Source organism: Tamandua tetradactyla, chromosome 7, assembly GCF_023851605.1.
Source record: "Tamandua tetradactyla isolate mTamTet1 chromosome 7, mTamTet1.pri, whole genome shotgun sequence".
NCBI classification, from domain to species: Eukaryota; Metazoa; Chordata; class Mammalia; order Pilosa; family Myrmecophagidae; genus Tamandua; species Tamandua tetradactyla.
Genome location: NC_135333.1, coordinates 70,393,753 through 70,416,108, shown reverse-complemented (window position 1 = coordinate 70,416,108; position 22,356 = coordinate 70,393,753). Strand labels below are relative to the sequence as shown.

Sequence of the window (22,356 nt, the reverse complement as noted above, 5' to 3'; positions counted from 1 at the left end):
AGCCACTTTACTTGTATTCTGGGATATTTTAAAGACCTTTGGGGTCCCAGTCTGGAACATTCTAGAGAGGAGACAGTACAAAATAATTACAGATACTCACCAGTTTTTCATCAAAAATAAAGAGAATTCCAATTATAGGAACTTCTTCAGAATATATTTCTAAGACAAATGGAACTCTCAAAAAAAAAAGAGTTCAGAAATGCTAACTATTCATTATGCATTGATTGAATCCTTATAACTTTGCCAATAATATTCTCCCTATATATTAACCCCAGGAGTTTGAGATTTACACCTATGATCTTGTGGGATATGTGGGGTTTTTAATGGCCATTATAGCAGATTTACAGTTACCCACTGTTCTAGTTTGCTAGCTGCGGGAATGCAACACACCAGAGATGAATTGGCTTTCAATAAAAGGGATCTATTCAGTTAACATATAGTTCTTCAGAGGAAAGGAAGCTAACTTTCAACTGAGGTTCTTTCTTACATGGGAAGGCACAGGACGATCTTTGCTGGCCTTCTCTCCAGGGTTCCAACAACTTTCCCCGGGGTGATTCCTTCCTGCATCAACAAAGGCCTGGGCTGAGCTGCAAGTGCTGAGATAAGGTATGCTGAGCTTTTGGGCTGTGCTCGTTTGGCTCTCTCACTTAAGCAGCAGCCAATTAAATCAAACATTATTCATTGCAGCAGGCACACCTCCTAGCTGATTGCAGATGTTCATCAGCAACAGATGAGGTTCACATGCCATTGGCTCATGTCCATAGCAACAAAACTAGGCATCTTCACCTGACCAGGCTGACACCTGAACCTAACTACTGCACCCACTATGAGCTACATTTGCTGCATACTTAGAAGTTATGATATAGTCTGTGCCAAACAATTAGAAGAATCCACGAATCTCAGCCTTGCAATGAACCATGAGAAAAAAGGCATTTATTCACATGAAAAAAATCTAAGAAAATTAAATTAGAAATGTAGTACTACAAATCTTACAATATATCAGACATTCTGACCTTACAATTAAAAGAATTTCAAGTGACTTGAAATTTTTCCTGCATGGTAATCTACTAACAAATTTGTAGTCCAGATGCTAACCTTAACTATTGAACAAATAATAGTGAATTTCAAATCCAAAACACATGCCATTTTCTATTTTTTAGATTGTCATTGTATTAATTAATTTAATGAGGCTATATTGCCATACAGAGAAGTCTGGAATTTCAGAGGTTTAGCACATGAATGTTTGTACACAGAGAAAAATGTGACAGTGATGGAGAATTTGGATAATATATTTTTTTTTAAATGAGAAGACAGAAAGCTATATAAATGGTTAGAATATATAGGCAAAGTGGAAGAAAAATAGATGATCTAAGGGGGAGATAGGCGCCTGGGCATGAAACAATTTAAGTATGATGATTATTAATAAATTTTGGATATGCTGGATAAACAATAAAAATTATGGAAGTGCTTGGATGAAAGTACTCATCTTTCAGAACAAGAAGTAATTTTATCATGACTTAAAAAAAAAGCAGCATAAACACATGATTTAGAAACATCATGGTAAATATCTGAAGAAACATCCAAAACTGCTGTAGGTGTTGTCTCTGGGCAATGAGTGTAAGAGAAAGTGGGGGTGGGGGAGGGTGTAGTTGCTTAGGTAGAGTAGGGCAAGAGACTTCTTATATTTTATTAGAAGCCTTTGGATTCAATTTGAAAAGATCAATTTTAAAGAAACCCGAAAGATATATCTGGTGCTTTTGGTATGAAAGGTGCATACTTATAATCTTGTTTTTAAAGTTTGAGCTTATTACTGGTGTTCTAGTTTGCTAGCTGCCGGAACGCAATATACCAGAAATGGAATGGCTTTTAAAGAGGGGAATTTAATCAGATGTTCCTTTACAGTTCCAAGGCCAAGAAAATGTCCCAATTAAAACAAGTCTTTAGAAATGTCCGATCAAAGGCATCCAGGGAAAGACACATTGATTCACGTAGGCTGATGAAGTTCAGAGTCTCTCTCTTATCTGGAAAGGCACATGGTGAACATGGTCAGAGTTTCTCTTTCATCTGGAAAGGCACATGGTGAACATGGTCAGGGTTCCTCTCTCATCTGGAAGGACACATGGCGAACACAGTGTCATCTGTTAGCTTCTTCTCCTGGCTTCCTGTTTCATGAAGCTCCCTGGGAGGTGTCTTCCTTCTTCATCTCCAAAACGCTGGCTGATGGACCCTCTGCTTCATGGTACTGCAGCATTCTCTGCTCTCTGAATGTCTTTCATTCTCCAAAATATTTCCTCCTTTATAGGACTCCAGAAACTTCTCAAGACCCACCCACATGGGTGGAGACATGTCATCACCATCTTAACAACCACCCTTGATTAAATCACATCTCCAGGGAGATGCTCTGATTACAGTTTCAAACATACAGTATTGAATAGGGATTATTCTACCTTTACAAAATGGGATTTTGATTAAAACATGGCTTTTCTATGGTACACCCATCCTTTCAAACTAGCACACCTGGTAAAGGTGTTCAGTCATTTTGCAGTGGATTAAAGAACTGTTGCTCCATCCTCCACCTTCTTTCTCCTTTTACTTAAGAACTACTGGGCAGGCCACGGTGGCTCAGCAGGCAGAGTTCTCACCTGCCATGCCGGAGACCCAGGTTCGATTCCTGGTGCCTGCCCATGCAAAAGAAAAAAAAGAAAAAAGAACTACTGATTATGAGGAAGAAGAGTGGAATAATTCACATCTTAAGAAATTGGAAGTTATTTGAGGTAAAAAGTCTGATGTGGAAGAATATCACATTTAAAAGTCAGGGAAGAAAAAGGAATTAAGGAGCTTAAGAAAATGAATGGAAGATAGATAACTCTATCAGTAGGCAAATAGAGTAAGCAAATAGAAAATACCCAGAACACAGCTTTCACGACATTTCATGAATAAGTTTTTACATGCATTATTGGTCTATCTTAAACACCATAGGACACTTCTTTATTTGTAACAATGGAAACTTGGAATTCCTGTGTTCTGTACCAGTGGTATTCCAGGTAGTGGGCATCTGGCATTACATTCAGTCTCATTTTAATTCCCTATTTTTATAGGATTTTTACATCTTGCACCTTCTTTTTATTTAAAAATCACCATCACCACCACCACAAAGCTGTAAAACAAATCATTGCCCTTCACTCTTATAGAACCAGAAAAAAATGAGTTTAAATAAAATCTGGAAGGGGATTTAGAGAGTATTAAAGAAAAAAGGTTAATGATAGAAATATAATTTTAAAACAGACCAGATTCTCATTTATCTCACATGGCTTAGTTTTAGAACAGAAATAGACTAATTTTTACAAAGATTCTTAAATTTAGTGTGCATCAGAAATGAGGACTTGTTAAGACACTTGCTGGGTCCCCATTCTCAAAGATTTTTTTTTTAACTTTTTTTATTAATTAAAAAAATTAACAAACAAAGCATTAAGATATCATTCCATTCTACACATACAATCAGTAATTCTTAATATCATTACATAGTTGCATATTCATCATTTCTTAGAACATTTGCATCGATTTAGAAAAAGAAATAAAAAGACAACAGAAAAAGAAATAAAACGATAACAGAGAAAAAAAAGATTATACATACCATACCCCTTACCCCTTGCTTTCATTTACCACTAGCATTTCAAACTAAATTTATTTTAACATTTGTTCCCCCTATTATTTATTTTTATTCCATATGTTCTACTCTTCTGTTGATATAGTAGCTAAAAGGAGCATCAGACACAAGGTTTTCACATTCACAGAGTCTCATTGTGAAAGCTATATCATTGTTCCATCATCATCAAGAAACATGGCTACTGGAACACAGCTCCACATTTTCAGGCAGCTCCCTCCAGCCTCTCTGCTACATCTTGAACAACAAGGTGATATCTACTTAATGCATAAGAATAACCTCCAGGATAACCTCTCGACTCTGTTTGGAATCTCTCAGCCATTGACACTTAGTCTCATTTCACTCTTCCCCCTTTGGTCGAGAAGGTTCTCTGAATCCCTTGATGTTAATTCTCAGCTCCTTCTAGGGTTTTTCTCAGGCCCTTGATGCTGAGTCTCAGCTCATTCCAGGATCTCTGTCCCATGTTGCCAGGAAGGTCCAGACCCCTGGGAGTCATGTCCCACGCAGAGAAGGGGAGGGTGGTGAGACTGCTCGTCATGTTGGCTGGAGAGAGAGGCCACATCTGAGAAACAAAAGAGGCTCTCCTGGGGGTGACTCTTAGGCCTAAATTTTAAGTAGACTTGACATATCCTTTGTGGGGTTAAGTTTCATATGAACAACCCCCAAGACTGGGGGCTCAGCCTATAGCTTTGGTTGTCCACACTGCTTGTGAGAATATCAAGAATTCAACTTGGGGAAGTTGAATTTCTCCCCACTCTCACCATTCCCCGAAGGGGGCTCGCAAACACTTTTCTAGTCACTGATCAAATCACTCTGGGATTCATCGGGGCATCACTTTGGACAAACTAACAAAATCTCATGTCCTACCTGAGATTCCAAGTACTTATGACATTCAATCAAACTATCTACATGAGTTATATTAGAAATGCTCTAGTCAAAATATAAATTTTGTAACAAATAAGCATTTTTTGCTTTAGTCTCACACATAAGGTGACATTTTAAAGTATTAATTATCATCTATTTTCAGCACCCTGCAATAATGACATTCCTTTGTTCTTCCTCATGCAAAAACATTTTTAAAATTTGTACATTGTACATTTCACTATTATTATACATGCTAGGCATTCCTAGATTATACCATCTTGATCTTTACCATCTATCTTTCTTTCTGATTTCATTTATGTCCCTAGCCCCCTCCCTTTATCATTCTCACATTCAGCTTCATTCAGTGTTTTAACATAATTACATTACAGTTAGGTAGTATTGTGCTGTCCATTTCTGAGTTTTTATATTCAGTCCTGTTGCACAATCTGTATCCCTTCAGCTCCAATTACCCAATATCTCACCCTATTTCTATCTCCTAATGGTCTCTGTTACCAAGGAAATATTCCAAGTTTATTCACTAATGTCAGTTCATATCAGTGAGACCAGACAGTATTTGTCCTTTTGTTCCTGGCTAATCACACTCAGCATAATGTCCTTAAGGTCCATTCATGTTGTTACATACTTCATAACTTTATTCTGTCTTACAGCTGCATAATATTCCATCTTATGTAAATGTCACAGATTGTTTAGTCAGCTGTCCGTTGTTGGACATTTTGGCTGTTTCCATCTCTTGGCAATTGTTAATAATGCTGCTATAAACATTGATGTGTAAAATGTCCATTTGTGTCCTTGGCCTCGTGTCCTTTGAGTAGAGACAGCATATAGATGGGTCCTGTTTTTTAATCCATTCTGCCAGACTATGTCTTTTGATTGGAGAGTTTAATCCATTAACATTCAGTGTTATTACTGCATGGGTAGGACTTTCTTCTGCTATTTTGCCTTCTGGATTTTATATGTCATATCTAATTTTCCTTCTTTTTACCTTTACTCATAGTCTTCCTTTCTACATTCTTCTCCACACCTCTCTCTTCTGTCTTTTCATATCTGTCTCTAGTGTTCCCTTTAGTATTTCTTGCAGAGCTGGTCTCTGGGTCACAAATTCTCTCAGTGATTTTTTGTTTGAAAATGTTTTAATTTCCCCTTCATTTTTGAAGGACAATTTTGCTGGATATAGAATTCTTGGTTGGCAGTTTTTCTCTTTTAATAATTTAAATATATTATCCCACTGTCTTCTCGCCTCCATGGTTTCTGTTGAGAGATCTGCGCATAGTCTTATTGGGCTTCCCTTGTATGTGATGGATTGCTTTTCTCTTGCTGCTTTCAAGATCCTCTCTTTCTCTTTGACTTCTGACATTCTGATTATTAAATGTCTTGGAGTATGTGTATTTGGATCTATTCTCTTTGGGGTACACTGCACTTCTTGGATCTGTAATTTTAAGTCTTTCATAAGAGTTGGGAAATTTTCAGTGATAATTTCCTCCATTAGTTTTTCTCCTCCTTTTCCCTTCTCTTCTCCTTCTGGGACACCCACAACACATATATTCATGTGCTTCATATTGTCTTTCAATTCCCTGAGTCCCTGCTCATATTTTTCCATTTTTTTTCCTATAGTTTCTGTTTCTTGTCAGATTTCAGATGTTCCATCCTCCAGTTTTGAAATCCTATGTTCTGTCTCTTGAAATCTACCATTGTAGGTTTCCATTGTTTTTTTCATCTCTTCTACTGTGTCTTTCATTCCCATAAGTTCTGTGATTTGTTTTTTCAGACTTTCAGTTTCTTCTTTTTGTTCTTTCCTTGCCTTCTTTATATCCTCCCTCAATTCATTGATTTGGTTTTTGATGAGGTTTTCCATGTCTGTTCGTACATTCTGAATTAATTGTTTCAGCTCCTGTATGTCATTTGAATTGTTGGCTTGTTCCTTTGACTGGGCCATATCTTTAGTTTTCCTAGTGTGATTTGTTATTTTTTGTTGGCGTCTAGGCATTTAATTACCTTAATTAGTTTATTCTGGAGGTTGCTTTCACTTCTTTTATCTAGGGTTTTCTTGCTGGATGAATTTGTTGTCTAGCTGTTCTTTGACATTCCGTTCAGCTTTATCTGGACCTTTAGCTTAAGTTTTGTTTAACAGAGGAGAATTTTCCAGTTCTTGTTTTCTTGTTTCTTGCCCTGCTTGTGTGGTGCCTTTCACCTACACACATTTAGGAGGGTCTACTTAGATATTATAGACCCAACCAGATTTTCCCAGACCAAACTGGCCTCCTGTCAGGCGGAAAGAGTCACCTGTGTCGGTTTTCCCTGAGGGTGAGACCCAGCAGGTTGAAAGACTTCCCTGTGAAGTCTCTGGACTCTGTTTTTCTTATCCTGCCCAGTATGTGGTGCTTGTCTGACTGCAGGTCCCACCAGCATAAGATGATGCGGTACCTTTAACTTTGGCAGACTCACCCTGCTGGGGGCGTGGTGGAGACAGAGGAGAGGTTGTAGGCTGGTTTTAATGGCTTTAAATTACCAAGCCCTGGTTTCTGAATTCCTTGATGGAGGGATTCCACCTGAGTTGGGCTTCACCCCTCCCCTGGGGAAGGCAGAGGCTCCAGACAAGCCCCCAAAAGAGCTCACTTCTGCCTATGTCTGGGGCAGTTGAAACCTGAAAAGTCCTGCCGCTGTATCCAGAGGCAGTCAAGCCTATATAGATACACAGCCACAAAAACCTCTGTTTCCTTCTTTTTTTTCCGCCTTTTTCTGTCAGTCCTGCCCCCTTGGCGCGGGGCAAAAATGAGCAACCTCTGCTTTGATCAGGTTCACCTAAGCTGGGGGCTTATTTTTAGTAGTCAGAATTAGTTAATTAGTTCCACAATTGGTGTTTGATTGTGCCCAGTCTCTGCTGCTGGTAAAGTCCTTTCCTTTCCCCTCTGGAAAGCAGCCTGTGGGGGAGGGGCACTGGCTGCCGCAGCTTTGGGAACTCACGGTTTGGGGGGGTGCTCGCAGCCGGTTCAGCTGGTCCAGACTGGGGTACGCTGTGTGTCCGGTCACTATTGTGGCTCTGGGAGCTGTTCTGTACTGTTTCTGGTTATTTAGTAGTTGTTCTGGAGGATGAACTAAAACACGCATGTTGTTAAGCCGCCATCTTGACCCGGAAGTCCATTCTCAAAGATTTTGATTGAGCAAGTCTGAGGTGGGACTTCAAAATTTGCATTTCTAACAAGTTTCCAGGTGGTGCTGATGCTACTAGTGAGGGACCCCACTTTGAGAACCACTAAATTGAAATGTTTCTTATGACTTTTTGATGGTTTCTGAAGTAGCCTGCTCACCTATCACTCATCCTTTTAGAAACATGGTACACTGGGTGAATTCCTAAGAAACACTGCTTGTGTTGACAGCTCCATATTTTCACAAAGTTGTACTGATAATATTTTCATCCAAAGTGACTTTGTTTGGAGGACAGCTGGTAGAGTGTGTGAGTTCTTCACTGAAGGCAGCCTCCAGAATCCCCTGCATGGACTGTTTTGCTTTCTTCCTAAAATCTTTCCCCAGGAGGGCATAGAGGAAGGGATTAAAGCAGCTATTGGCAGATGCCAGAGCAATGGATACATGGTCCCAGGACAAAAGTGCTCTTCCAAGGGGAGTTTCTGGGTCAGTAAACAATAATAGGACTCCTATAAAGTGATATGGAGTCCAGCAGACAAGAAAGACAAGTACCACAACCATGGCCACTCGCAAAGTTTTACTCCGAGATTTGGTGAAGCGTCCCCGTCGCATTCGGAGGATGATGAGGGTATAACAGGCCACCATGATAATGAAGGGCAGCAGGAAACCTATCACTAGCCTGGTAATGGTTATTGCCACCAAGCGTGTTGATGCTTGATTGTCATATGCAAATTGGTCTAAATTCTGGAAATCTTGTGTTAGTTCAGGCGTGTATAAGGAATAGTTAGAAGCACTGGGGAAAAGCTCTAAACCAGTAGAGAGAAGAGCCTCAGAATTCTCCAGTGGGTCAGTCTTGTCATCTTCACTTGGAAACCTAGGCAAACCACTGGGGATTCTAGGTGAGACCACATCAGCAGATTTAAATGGGTTATAGTAAGGATGTTGACTAGATAATCTAGTTGTATCCATAGGAAGTGAATCTTCAGAAGGTGGTGGAACTGTTTGAGAATGAAGAACATTGGAAGTTGTCAATGGATATATTGTGGTGGCTGTCCAAGGGTGATCATTTGTTTGGGAAGAAGAATCTAGGCTATCATTCATTTCCCCAGGCTGATCAATGGAGTTGCCAAGAGATTCATCTTCCAGTGGATCAAAAGTGAAGTATTGATAATCTGATGAACTATAGACATCAAAATTGTAGTTACACACACTATAGTTGTTTACACTGTATGTTTCCCGGTACAAGAACACAGGTATACACATTAAAAAAGCCACCACCCAGATACATCCACAGATAGTAACAGCTGTCCCCACATTGCGATGATTCTGGCACCAGATAGGCTTGAGTACCACAAGACAGCGGTCCAGGCTAATGGCAGTAAGCAAGAAGACACTGGCAAACATGTTGAAGATGATGATGGAGGGGATTAGCTTGCAGAGGAACCAGCCATAGGGCCAGTGTCCCTGGAGAGCCAAGTGAACCAGGGAGAAGGGCAGGGAGAGACAGCAGAGAAAGTCGGCCATGGTGAGATGGAGAAACCAAACTGTGTTCACAGTTCGCTGCATTTTTAGGCCAGCTATCCACAGTACCAACCCATTAGATGGAAATCCCAGTAGGAAAGTGAGGCTGAGAATGACCATGGAGAGAATTATGCAGGGTTCATTCAAGGGCCTTGAGAATTCATCAGTTGAATTGTTCTCAGCAGAGAAAGACTCCATTGTTAAACTTCTGCAAAAAGATGAAAAAACATGTTAGAACTAGTAGTACTTTAAAAAAAATGCATACTCTTAGAATTCTAACCTTTTTTTCCCCATGTAATGATGGTAGAACTACAAAGCCAGAAGGGCTGCACGCTGTTCTGGTTTGTGTTCCTTGACTTCACAGTGGACCACACAAAAGCATCCTCTGATAGACAATAAAATCAAAAGTATTGATTTAAATATGCGTTAAAATAATAACTTCATTTCCAATGTAAATTTCCCCTCTTTCTTCAGCTTTCAATTTCTCATTGCCCATTGACTCCTTTCCTCACCAGAAGCCCTCCATTAAAAACAAATAAATTAAATGACCAAACAAAACTTCTAGACTGAAGGTTCTCAACCCTAAGACCAGGAAAGGTCATTAAGAAGGTTCATAACCACTTAAAATAATAAGAAAAAAAATTTTTTTCAGAAGAATTGTTCTTGTGGTTCTGAACATAAGGTTGAGAGGTAGAGCCCTATTTCTTTGCTCCTGCATAAACTGTAACAAGATATGTACCCTAGATTGTAGTAAAATTATAAATATGTGCATAAGTATTTCAAATAGCACTAACTCCTTTCCTTAGAAAGGGTGGGTCTAGAAAAATTATGCTTTCTATTGAAATATAGAGGGGAAATGGTGGTTTTGTGGAGGGAGCATTTTCCATTTTTGAAGCTTAGAGAACCAAATGTTTATTTTTTGTTCCACTGACATGTAAGCTGGGTTCATCTGTGGCTTTGCTCAGTCTGTGGGTATACTTCACCTCTGCCTTTTGCGTTTTCCTATTCTGCGATCCAGGCTGAAGGAGCATCTCCCACACAGGCCGTGTACATTCTCATGCCAGAAGACAGAAGCAAAGAGGGCAGACAGGAATTTGGCCTGCCTCTAGGAGTGTCTGATTAGGTGTGGAGTACATCATGTTTGCTCACAAACCATTAGCCAAAGCTTGCTACATGACCAAACTCCCAAGGAAGAGCAGATACCATCCTTTCATAGAGCAGTGAGTGACTGTGAAAAATAATGCAATCCACTAAAGACTGCTCTTTTGATCACAAATATTTACTTCTCTCCTTTCTGTATGTAAAAGATTCAATTTCTTTATGCCAAGGAAGTTACTACTCAAATTTCATCAAACATGCTATTGGACTTGAAGTCTGTGATCTAGGGTTAGTCTCTGTATCAGATCCAAGTATAGCTCCTCTCAATTCAGAGTCATGTGTCCCTATACGCACTAACATAAATGAGGTACATTTACACAAACGGAAATGTGGAGAATGGAAAACACCCAGAAGTCACTGGGCTATAGAAGTTCTTACACTCCACTGGGAAAATATGAGGTTCCTTACCTGTAGGTTGGTAATGTCCGTTGATTGGGCTCAGGTTATACTTCCTAGAAGTGGTTCACCAATTCATTTTCTCTGTCCTCAGAGTTCCTTTCAGTTCATTAGCCTCCTTGTCCAAGTCTAAAGAGAGCAATGGAGAACGTGATATCCTTGGAAATTAAGCAGTTTCTCAGCTGACTTTATGTCTGAGGGCTCAGGAGATAGAAGCTGAGCTAACATGTTTTGAAGTGGAATCAAAAGTTGGAGCAAATGATCAGAAGTGAGTGAATTCTTTCTTTTTTAACTGCCCTGTAAGTGGCATTCACACTCTCACTAATGGGCACTGGGTGGCTATAAATCTTGTTAGCATGGGACAGTAGTGGGGTCAAGTGTTGTTCCAGTTCCCACATGATCTTCCTTCAGTTCTAATTTTTATCCCAGACTTCTGTTTAACACACCAACAAAGGGCTTCAGCATCTCCTGGATTGGGGGTGGGTGGGAGGTCTTTATCAATCACCAACCCAGTGCTCTGTGGGCAAGAACAACTGTGGACCACTGTTCCCCAAGCAACCTAAGAAGTAGAATTTTTTTGTTTTTAATTTTTAAATTTTTTTTAAATACCAAAAAATACCAAATGCAAACATCCTTAACTTTTGATCATCCCATTCTACATATATAATCAGTAATTCACAATATCATCACATAGTTGCATATTCATCATCATGATCATTTCTTGGAACATTTGCATCTATTCAGAAAAAGAAATAAGAAGAAAACAGAAAAAAAATTCATATATACCATACCCCAACCCCTCCCTTTCATTGATCACTAGCATTTAAAACTAACTTTATTTTAACCATTGTCCCCCCTATTATTTATTATTATTCCATATGTTCTACTCATCTGTTGACAAGGTAGATAAAAGGAGCATCAGACACAAGGTTTTGTCGCAATCACACAGTCACATTGTGAAAGCTATATCATTATACAATCATCTTCAAGAAACATGGCTACTGGAACATAGCTCTACATTTTCAGGCAGTTTCCTCCATCTCTCTATTACATCTTGACTAACAAGGTGATATCTATTTAATGCGTAAGAATAACCTCCAGGATAACCTCTTGACTCTGTTTGGAATCTCTCAGCCATTGACACTTTATTTTTTCTCATTTTGCTCTTCCGCATTTTGGTTGAGAAAGTTTTCTCAATCTCTTGATGCTGAGTCTCAACTCATTCTAGGCGTTTTCAATCCCCTGATGCTGAGTCTCAGCTCATTCTAGGATTTCTGTCCCATGTTGCAAAGAAGGTCCACACCCTTGGGAGTCATGTCCCACGTAGACAGGGGGAGGGTGGTGAGTTTGTTTATTGTGTTGGCTGGAGAGAGAGGCCACATCTGAGCAACAAAAGAGGTTCTTTTGGGGGTGACTCTTAGGCCTAATTTTAAGTAGGCTTGACCTATCCTTTGTGGGGTTAAGTTTCATATGAACAAACCCCAAGATTGGGGGCTCAGCCTATAACTGGTTGTCCACACTGCTTGTGAGAATATAAGGAATTCAACTTGGGGAAGTTGAATTTTCCCCCCTTTCTCACCATTCCGTGGAGGGGACTTTGCAAATATTTTTTAATTCACTGTTCAAATCACTCTGGGATTTATCAGGGCATCACTCTGGACAAACCAACAAAATCTCATGTCCTACTCCAGGTTCCATGTACTTATGGTGTTCAATTAAGCTGTCTACATAAGTTATATTAGGAAATGCATTAGTTGAAATACAAATTTTGTACCAAATAAACATTTTTTGCTTTAGTCTCACACATAAGTTGAACTTTTAAAATGTTAATTACCATCTATTTTCAGCACCCTGCAGTAATGACATTCCTTTGTTCTTCCTCATGCAAAAACATTTTAAAAGTTTGTACATTTAGTCACTATCATTATGCACTCTAGGCATTCCTAGATTATGCCATCTCAGTCTTTATCATCTCTTTCCTTCTGAGTTCATTTGTGCCCCCAGCCCTCCTCCCTCCATCATTCTCACATTCAGCTTCATTCAGTGCTTTAACATAGTTGCATTACAGTTACGTAGTAGTGTGCTGTCCATTTCTGAGTTTTTGCATTCAGTTCTGTTGCACAATCTGTCTCCCTTGAGCTCCAATTACCCAATATCTTACCCTGTTTCTATCTCCTGATGGTCTCTGTTACCAACAAAATATTCCGAGTTTATTCACTAATGTCAGTTCATATAGTATTTGTCCTTTTGTTTGTAGCTAATCTCACTCAGCATAATGTCCTTAAGGTCCATCCATGTTGTTACATACTTCATAACTTTATTCTGTCTTACAGCTGCATAATATTCCATTGTATGTATATACCACAGCTTGTTTAGCCACTCATCTGTTGATAGACATTTAGGCTGTTTCCATTTCTTGGTAGTTGTAAATAATGCTGCTATAAACATTGGTGTGCAAATGTCCACTTGTGTCCTTGCCCTCATGTCCTCCGAGTAGATATCTAATAATAGTATTGCCAGGTCATATCACAGTTCTACATTTAGGTCCGTGAAGAACTGCCAAACTGCTTTCCATAGTGGTTGTACCATTTGACATACCCACCAACAGTGGATAAGTGTGCCTCTTTCTCCACATCCTCTCCAGCACTTGTCGTTTTCTGTTTTACATATAATGGCCATTCTGGTGGGTGTGAGATGATATCTCATTATGGTTTTGATTTGCATTTCCCTAATAGCCAGGGAAGTTGAGCATCTTTTCATGTGCCTTTGGCCATTTGTATTTCCTCTTCTGATAATTGTCTGTTCAAGTCTTTTGCCCATTTTGTGTTGGGTTGTCTGCCTTTTTGTTGTTGAGTTGAACAATCTCTTTATATTATGGACACTAGACCTTCATCTGATATATCACTTTCAAATATTGTCTCCTGTTGTGTAGGCTGTCTTTTTACTTTATTGATGAAGTTCTTTGATGTGCAAAAGTGTTTAATTTTGAGGAGTTCCCATTTATCTCTTTCTTTCTTCAGTGCTTGTGCTTTGGGTGTAAGGTCTAGGAAACCACCTCCTATTATAAGATTTATAAGATATCTCCCTACATTTTCTTCTAACAGTTTTGTGGTCTTAGATCTAATGTTTAGGGCTTTGATCTATTTTGAGTTAATTTTTGTATAGGGTGTGAGATATGGATACTCTTTCATTATTTTGCATATGGATATCCAGTTTTCTAGACACCATTTATTGAAGAGACTGTTCTTTCCCAGGTGAGCTGGCTTGATCGCATCAAAGATCAATTGTCCATAGATGAGAGGGTCTATATCTGAACACTCTATTCGATTCCATTGGTCAGTATATCTATCTTTATGCCAGTACCATGCTGTTTTGACCACTGTAGCTTCATAATACACCTTAAAGTCAGGTAGCATGAGACCTCCGACTTCATTTTTTTTTTTCCTCAGAATACTTTTAGCTATTTGGGGCACACTGCCCTTCCAGATAAATTTGGTTATCAGTTTTTCTATTTCTGAAAAGTTAATCTTTGGGATTTTAATTGGTATTGCATTGAATTTGTAAATCAATTTAGGTAGAATTGACATCTTAATTATATTTAGTCTTCCAATCCATGAGAACGGTATGCTCTTCCATTTATTTAGGTCTTCTATGATTTCTTTTAATAATTTCTTATAATTTTTTCTGTATACATCTTTTATCTCTTTAGTTAAATTTATTCCTAAATATTTTATTCTTTTGGTTACAATTGTAAATGGATTTTTTTTTCATGATTTCCACCTCAGTTTGTTCATTACTAGTGTATAGAAACACGACAGATTTTTGAGTGCTGATCTTGTAACCTGCCACTTTGCTGTACTCTTTTATTAGCTCTAGTAGTTTTGCTGTGGATTTTTCGTTTTTTTTTTTTTTGACATATAATATCATATCATCTGCAAACAGTGAGAGTTTTACTCTTCCTTTCCAATTTTGATGCCTTGTATTTATTTTTTCTTGTCTAATTGCTCTGGCTAGAACTTCCAACATAATGTTGAATAACAGTGGTGATAGTGGACATCTTGTCTTGTTCCTGATCTTAGGGGGAAAGTTTTCAGTTTTTCCCTATTGAGGATGATGTTAGCTGTGGGTTTTTCATATATTCCCTTAATTATGTTGAGGAAGTTCTCTTCTATTCCTATCCTTTGAAGTGTTTTCAACAGGAAAGGATGTTGAATTTTGTCAAATGCCTTTTCTGCATCAATCAAGATGATCATGTGGTTTTTCTGCTTTGATTTGTTGATATGGTGTATTACATTAATTGATTTTTTTATGTTGAGCCATCCTTGCATACCTGGGATGAATCCTACTTGGTCATGATGTATAATTCTTTTAATGCATTCCTGGATTCGATTTGCTAGAACAAGTAGATTTTTAACTTTATACATTTTCATTTCCCTTGAGGGCAGAAGTCCATCCATATTCTCCATCACATTTTCAGAGGGACTCATCACCACAGAAATAGATGCTCTAGATTAAATTATGTCTTTTTAGATCCAATCCCTCCTTTTACCACCACGTTTTTCAAGAGTCGTTTATCCTCTTTGTGTTGATTTCCTCACCACCTTTCATTTCTTTCTTGTTTGTTCTTTATGAATTTAACTTGGGAAAAATAATTTACTATTACATAAACAGAATATATGCATGAAGAAAACTGGAACATATAAACAGGTAAAAGAAAATAAAAACATTATCTATCCACCAGCCAGTGATTACTAGTTTTACCACCTTAATTTACATCCCTCTGGATCTTTTCCAATGTATAAATGTATTTGTATATAAGCATATGTAATATGTATGTGTGTATATATTTTTTTGTTATGCCAGTTTTGACAAAATACTTTCATACTATGCATATTGTTTTATAAACTCTTTTCTGTGTTTTTCAAGTTTTAGCCCCCCAGGTACCTTAATGGATACCTAGTCCTTATCCAATTATTTTCTGACTGTCCCTAAAATATCTTTTACAGTTAGTTTGTCCAAAACGTTATCCAATCTAAGACCAACTTTGCATCACAGTGTTATGTCTCTCTCTGTTTTTAATTTTTTAATTATTTTTTAATATTTTTCATTGTGAAAGATAACATATTTACAAAAGAGCTGTGCATTTCAAAGCACAATGCAATAATTAGTTATAGAACAGATTTCAGAGTTTGGTATAGGTTACAGTTCCACAATTTTAGGTTTTTGTTTCTGGCAGCTCTAAGACCCTGGAGACTAAAAGAATATCAATATAATGATTCAGCAGTCATACGCATTTGTTAAATTCTATCTTCTCTGTTATAATCCACCTTCTCCTTCGATCTTTCACCCAATCTTAAGAGGTATTTGGGCTATCCCCATTCTAATTTTTTCATGTTGGAAAGGGCTCTCGATAATGTGGTATGGGGGGATGGAATAAGCTGATGTTCTGGAGAGGCTGGACTCTCTGGGTTTCAGGACTTATCTGGCTTAAGAACCCATCTGGAGGTTATAGGTTTCTGGAAAGTAATCACAGTGCATGGAACATTTGTAGAATCTCAGATGAAGCCCTAGGTGTTCTTTAGGATTGGTAGGAACAGCAAACTGTGATTAACAGCATTATCTAGCTGAAGCTTTCATAAGAGTAGCCTCTTGGCTCTATTTGAACTTTCTCAGCCACTGTTCCTTTATTTGTTACAATTCTTTTCCACTTTTGCTCAGGAAGGCATTGTCCATCCTACGGTCCCAGGTCCAGTCTCATCCCTGGGAATCATATTCCACATTGCCAGGGAGTTTTTTACTCCTGGATGTCATGCACATGTAGAGGGGAGGATAACAATTTCACCTTCTGGAGGGTGGGCCACAGTGGCTCAGTGGCAGAGTTCTTGCCTGCCATGCTGGGTTTGATTTCCAATGCCTGCCCATACCAAAAAAAAAAAAAAAAAAAAAAAAAAAAAAAGAGGTCCTCTGGAAATAATTCTTAAGACATAACTATAGGGAGGCTTCTTACTTCATAAGAATAAACCTCAAGATCAAGGGCTTGGCCTATTTGACTTAGGAGTCCCTAATGTTTGAGACAGTTTCAGGCATTTCCCTGGTGGCAAAGTTTAATAATTCCATATTTTTTCTCCAATTCCTCAAGGAATTTTGCCATTGCTTTTAAATTATGTACTCAACACACTCTGGAATGTATCCAGGCATTACTTTAGGCTATACAGACTATAAGCCCTCATTCCCATTCTGGGCAACCTGTATTTGGGTTGTTTAAATGATCTATTCAGACAGGTTGAGTTAGATTTTGTGCTACAGAAAATTTAGGCTTTGGACAAAATAAGCCTCTATTCCTTTGGTCTCATAGAATAGGTGAAGTTTTAAAATACAGACAATGACCTCTTTACCCTTGTATCCTGATTTACTTTAGTCCTGACGAGATCAGCCTCATTCTTATCTCTAATTGAATCGTTATTTTCTTTTCAATTTCTTTAAGAGTAGTATGTTTCTATGCTGACCCTCAGAACTGCAGAACTCCTATTCTGAATCTTAAGTGTCACAAAGGTACCCAAAGTTCCAGGGAAAAGCCAGGTTATACAAATATAGCACAGCCTCTCAAAATCTAGAAATAACAATTACAGCTCCTGACTAAATGTGACTGCCACAAGAGCTTACAATCTAGCCCCCAATTTACTTTCAAGTAGTTTATAAATGAGACCATACAATATTTGCTCTTTCGTTTCTGGCTTATTTTGCCTCATCAAATTTCCCACAGTTTCATTCACATCGTTGCATGCCTCACTACTTTGTTCCTTTCTGTAGCTGCACTATATTTGATCATATGTATACACTACCATTTGCCATTCTACTTCTCAGTCAATACATCCTTCAGCCACCTTCATCCATTGAGCATCATGTACAATGTTCAAAGTCAACAGTTCATTACTCATATTATCCTCATTTAGTGGTATAATCATCAACACTCAATTTTAGACAATTTTCATTGTTTCCAAGAGAAAAATAACTGATAAACACGTTCTTACTAAATGTATTATGTCTCTTAAGCCTTAATTTAGCACAGTTCCTCTTTTTCAAAGATAATGGCTTGTTTAGGAGCTTCTTGTTCTAACCACTCCCCATCCCTTTGCAAATTATCTTCTTCCTGCAGCACTTTGTTAAAACTACTTCTAAATAGCAAATCCAAACATCTTTATCTCTGCCCTCATCCTCCTCAAATGCAACATTTAATGCACTAACTCCTGCCTGCCCTCTTCTCTTGGCATCTGACACTATCCATCTCTAATTCTGAACATGCCCATAAACGAATCTTTCTCTAAAGCTGTCTGGAACAACTCCCTAGTCCAAGTTAACATCACTATCTATGCCTTGGTTAAGACTTTTTATTTCTATCTGGAATATGACCACCTAAACCTTCTGTTTCCTCCATCTTTAATGTCTATCTGTTGAAATCTTACCAATTCTTCAAGATCTAGCTCAAATACTACATCTTCTTTAAAACCTTCTCTAAAGATCCCAATTAGACATAAGCTCATCAGTCTCTTAAATTTTTTTGTGTGTGTCTGTGTGGGGATATGGATTGAACCTCCTTTCATATCCTCTATGAAATGCCCCATTTTGTCTTGTATTATAATTATTATTCTGGCTGTCTTGTCTATCATTCAGGCCTTAAATTTTATGATAGTAAGAAATGACTCTTGCTCATTAATATGTGATCCACAGAATTTAGCACAAAGCCTTATAGGATGTAAGGGCTAAAGGTTACTTGAATGGATGAATGATCATTTGCAGGAGTGTGGGGGAGTTGACTCTTTTGTTTCCTTTTTTTAACTAAATTTAAAATACTCATTCTTTTTAATTTAATCCTTTCCTAGGGCTGTTTCATTAATTTTTTTAAACTTTTTTTTATTGTATAGTATAACATATATACAGAGCAAAGAAATAAAGCAGCAATAGTTTTCAAAGCACTCTTCAACAAGTGGTTACAGGACAGATCCCAGAGTTTGTCATGGGCTTCCATACCATCCTCTCATATTTTTCCTTCTAGCTGCTCCAGAATATAGGAAGCTAGAGGGCTTAAACATTTTTTTATCATCACAAGTGACTTTTTTTCCTTCTTTTTTTCTGTGAAAAATAACATATATACAAAAAACTATAAATTTCAAAGCACAGCATCACAATTAGTTGTAGAGCATACTTCAGACTTTGACATTGCTTTATTAATTTTTTTATTAATTAAAAAAAATTAACTAACACAACATTTAAAAATCATTCCATTCTACATATGCAATCAGTAATTCTTAATATCGTCACATAGATGTATGATCATCATTTCTTAGTACATTTGCATCGATTTAGAAAAAGAAATAGCAAGACAACAGAAAAAGAAATGAAATGATAATATAGAGAAAAAAATAAAAATAAAAAATACAAAAAATATATAAAAAAACAGAACAAACAAACAAACAAACAAAAACTATAGCTCAGATGCAGCTTCATTCAGTGTTTTAACATAATTACATTACAATTAGGTAGTATTGTGCTGTCCATTTTGAGTTTTTGTATCTAGTCCTGTTGCACAGTCTGTATCCCTTCAGATCCAATTACCCATTATCTTACCCTATTTCTAACTCCTGATGGTCTCTGTTACCAATGACATATTCCAAGTTTATTCTCGAATGTCGGTTCACATCAGTGGGACCATACAGTATTTGTCCTTTAGTTTTTGGCTAGTCTCATTCAGCATAATGTTCTCTAGGTCCATCCATGTTATTACATGCTTCATAAGTTTATCTTGTCTTAAAGCTGCATAATATTCCATCATATGTATATACCACAGTTTGTTTAGCCACTCGTCTGTTGATGGACATTTTGGCTGTTTCCATCTCTTTGCAATTGTAAATAATGCTGCTATAAACATTGGTGTGCAAATGTCCGTTTGTGTCTTTGCCCTTAAGTCCTCTGAGCAGATACCTAGCAATGGTATTGCTGGGTCATATGGCAATTCTATATTCAGTTTTTTGAGGAACTGCCAAACTGCCTTCCACAGTGGTTGCACCATTTGACATTCCCACCAACAGTGGATAAGTGTGCCTCTTTCTCCGCATCCTCTCCAGCACTTATTTTTTATACATTAATTTTTATACTGTGGTTTATCTGTGGCTTTGCTCTAGTCTGTGGGCAAAACTTCCTTTTCATTTTTCAGTTCCTTATTCTTATTCAATATAATTGCATTTTCTGTTTCTTTTTATAGAGGTCGAGAATAGCTTTGTGAATTGGAAGTAGTACTGCTGAGTTGACCAAATGTTACCACAGGTCTTATGTGACTAGCAGAAGTTAAAGTAACTGAGTCAACAAGATAATAAAGCAGAAGAAATGACTCCATTCCCTTTTTTTGTGGTCTTAGCTATCCGAATATTCAAGTCTTACCAGGGTCCCTTCCTTCCCTGTTGTGCACAGCAGCAACCCACTGATCCATTCCAACCCTCTCATAGATCCATAAAGTATTGAGAAAAAAATAGAGTTATATGGGAGGATAGAACTGAAAGGGAACTTAGAGGCCATTTATCCTTCCCCTTTTTTTAATGTTGTTGTTGTTATGGCAAGCACCGGGAATCCAACCCCGTCTGCCGCATGGCAGTTGAGAATTCTGCCTCTGAACCACAGTCGCACCGCTACCCACCCTCCCAACCGGTTTTTATTTTTCAGTTTTTGAAACTGAAACTCAGTAAATTAATTTTCACAGAGGGTCCAGATAGATAGGATGTCAGACGCAGGTCCAGTGGCTCTCAGACCAATACTCTTTTCACAATACGTAATTGCATAACTGTACAGGAAAGTCTACAGTATTGCTAAAAAAGGGGAAGACAATGAGAGCTGAACAAATTGACGTATTAAGGCTGAAAAGCAAAGAACCATTTTGAAGAAATCAATTCCGCTGCAACAGTTTTAGGTTTACAGAAAAATTGTACAGAAGGTACAAAGTTCCCATATACCCTGACCCCTACCCACAAGCATAGTTTCTCCTTTTATTAACATCTTGCATTACTGTGGTACATTTGTTCTAATCAATGAACTGATTTGATGCATTATTAACAACTAAATTCCACAGCTTACATTGGGTATCATTTTTTGTATATACAGTTCCTTGGGTTTTGAAAAATACATAATGTCATGTATGCACCATTGTGGTATCATACAGATTAGTTTCACTGCTCTAAAAACGTCCAGTGCTCCATCTATTCATTCTTCTTATCCACCCCTGTTGAATGTGTGGCAACCACTGATCTTTTTACTGTCTCTGTAGTTTTGCATTTTCCACAATGTCATATAAATGGATGTTAGCTATATTTTAAATAACACATTATCTGTCTTAAAATGAAAGCATATATGTCAGCATCTTAAATACCTTCAGAACTAGATTAATTTTACATTTCTCCAAGTTATTTTGACTCAATAACTCTATACTTGACATTAGTAGAGAAATATTTTTCAATTTTCAATATTGAATTGCCCCACAGTATTTAAGAGATTTTTTTTTCCTTTTTTGGGAGTGCATGGTCCTGGGTATTGAACCTGGGTCTCCTACATGGCAGGCAAGCATACTACCACTGAACCACCCATGCACCTTAATCCCACAGTATTTAAAAAGAACAATAAAATCCTGAAACTGAAATTCAACTATGATAGGGAAAGAAAAGTACATCCCAGAATCAAATGCTAGTGATAAGATGACAAAGTCTAAGTTGCAATGAGAAATGAATAAAGGAGTAGAAGAAAAGAGAGGGAAATAAAATGAGAAAAAAACCATAACAACAAAAAGTAGACAATGGTTTGAAAAACAAAAATAATGGGGAAAACTGGAATCAAAGGTCAGAAGGAGGAACATTCCCAATTTAAGTGAGAAAAAAAATGACAAACTTAAATTTCAGTATTCATTCCAAAATGAAAAATTTAAGAACAAAGATGAATAAAATGTGGAATACTGAGAAAAATGTAGGTAATTATGGGAATGAGAGAAAGGAAATAAAAGCTGGAGGAATAATAGGAGGAAATGCAAGACAATCACCTTGGAAACACTATCTATAATGGACAAAAGAGGCAAGGCACAAGAAATTAGGTGGATACGGGTTTTCTTACCTAAAACCAGAGATAGTAGCTCAAAGCTTCATCACTGATCTGGAGGTTTCCTCCAGGGTCCTTTCTTGTTGCCACACTGACCAATAATCAAATCATGAAGTAGATTTAGGAAATTTGCTGAACTGACCTTCTCTCCCTTCCTCTCCCCTAAGTAAAGCCCTGTGTTCTTTATCATTATCTGCTTTTACCAGAAAAGTTTCAATGTGAGTCATTTCTAAATTTGGCAATCATGCTTAGATAAGAAATGTAGAAAAGCAGAAGTAAGAGTGTCAAATTCTGGAAACTTTTCTGCAGCACACAAAAAACAGGGAGAGAGAGCGCTTCTGTACATAAACTTCTCACTTTTTATGTTTGTTTATGTTTTGTTTTTGAAATGGAAAGGAACCCACCTTTCGGTATGTGAGTGGTGGGGGAAGGAATGATCCGCAGAAATCCATTTAATTAAT

At 37.7% G+C, this 22,356-nt stretch overlaps 1 protein-coding gene across 1 annotated transcript; it reads right to left on the bottom strand.

The window, feature by feature from the left end:
* Positions 1 to 947: 947 nt before the first annotated feature.
* On the bottom strand, positions 948 to 22,053 carry C3AR1 (complement C3a receptor 1). The gene is made up of 3 exons (XM_077169942.1): positions 21,911 to 22,053; positions 10,778 to 10,894; positions 948 to 9,419 (listed from the first exon to the last, which is right to left on the bottom strand). The coding sequence occupies exon 3, from the start codon at positions 9,407 to 9,409 to the stop codon at positions 7,934 to 7,936; it is 1,476 nt and encodes a 491-aa protein (XP_077026057.1). The 5' UTR covers positions 9,410 to 9,419; positions 10,778 to 10,894; positions 21,911 to 22,053; the 3' UTR covers positions 948 to 7,933.
* Between the last annotated feature and the right edge of the window lie 303 nt (positions 22,054 to 22,356).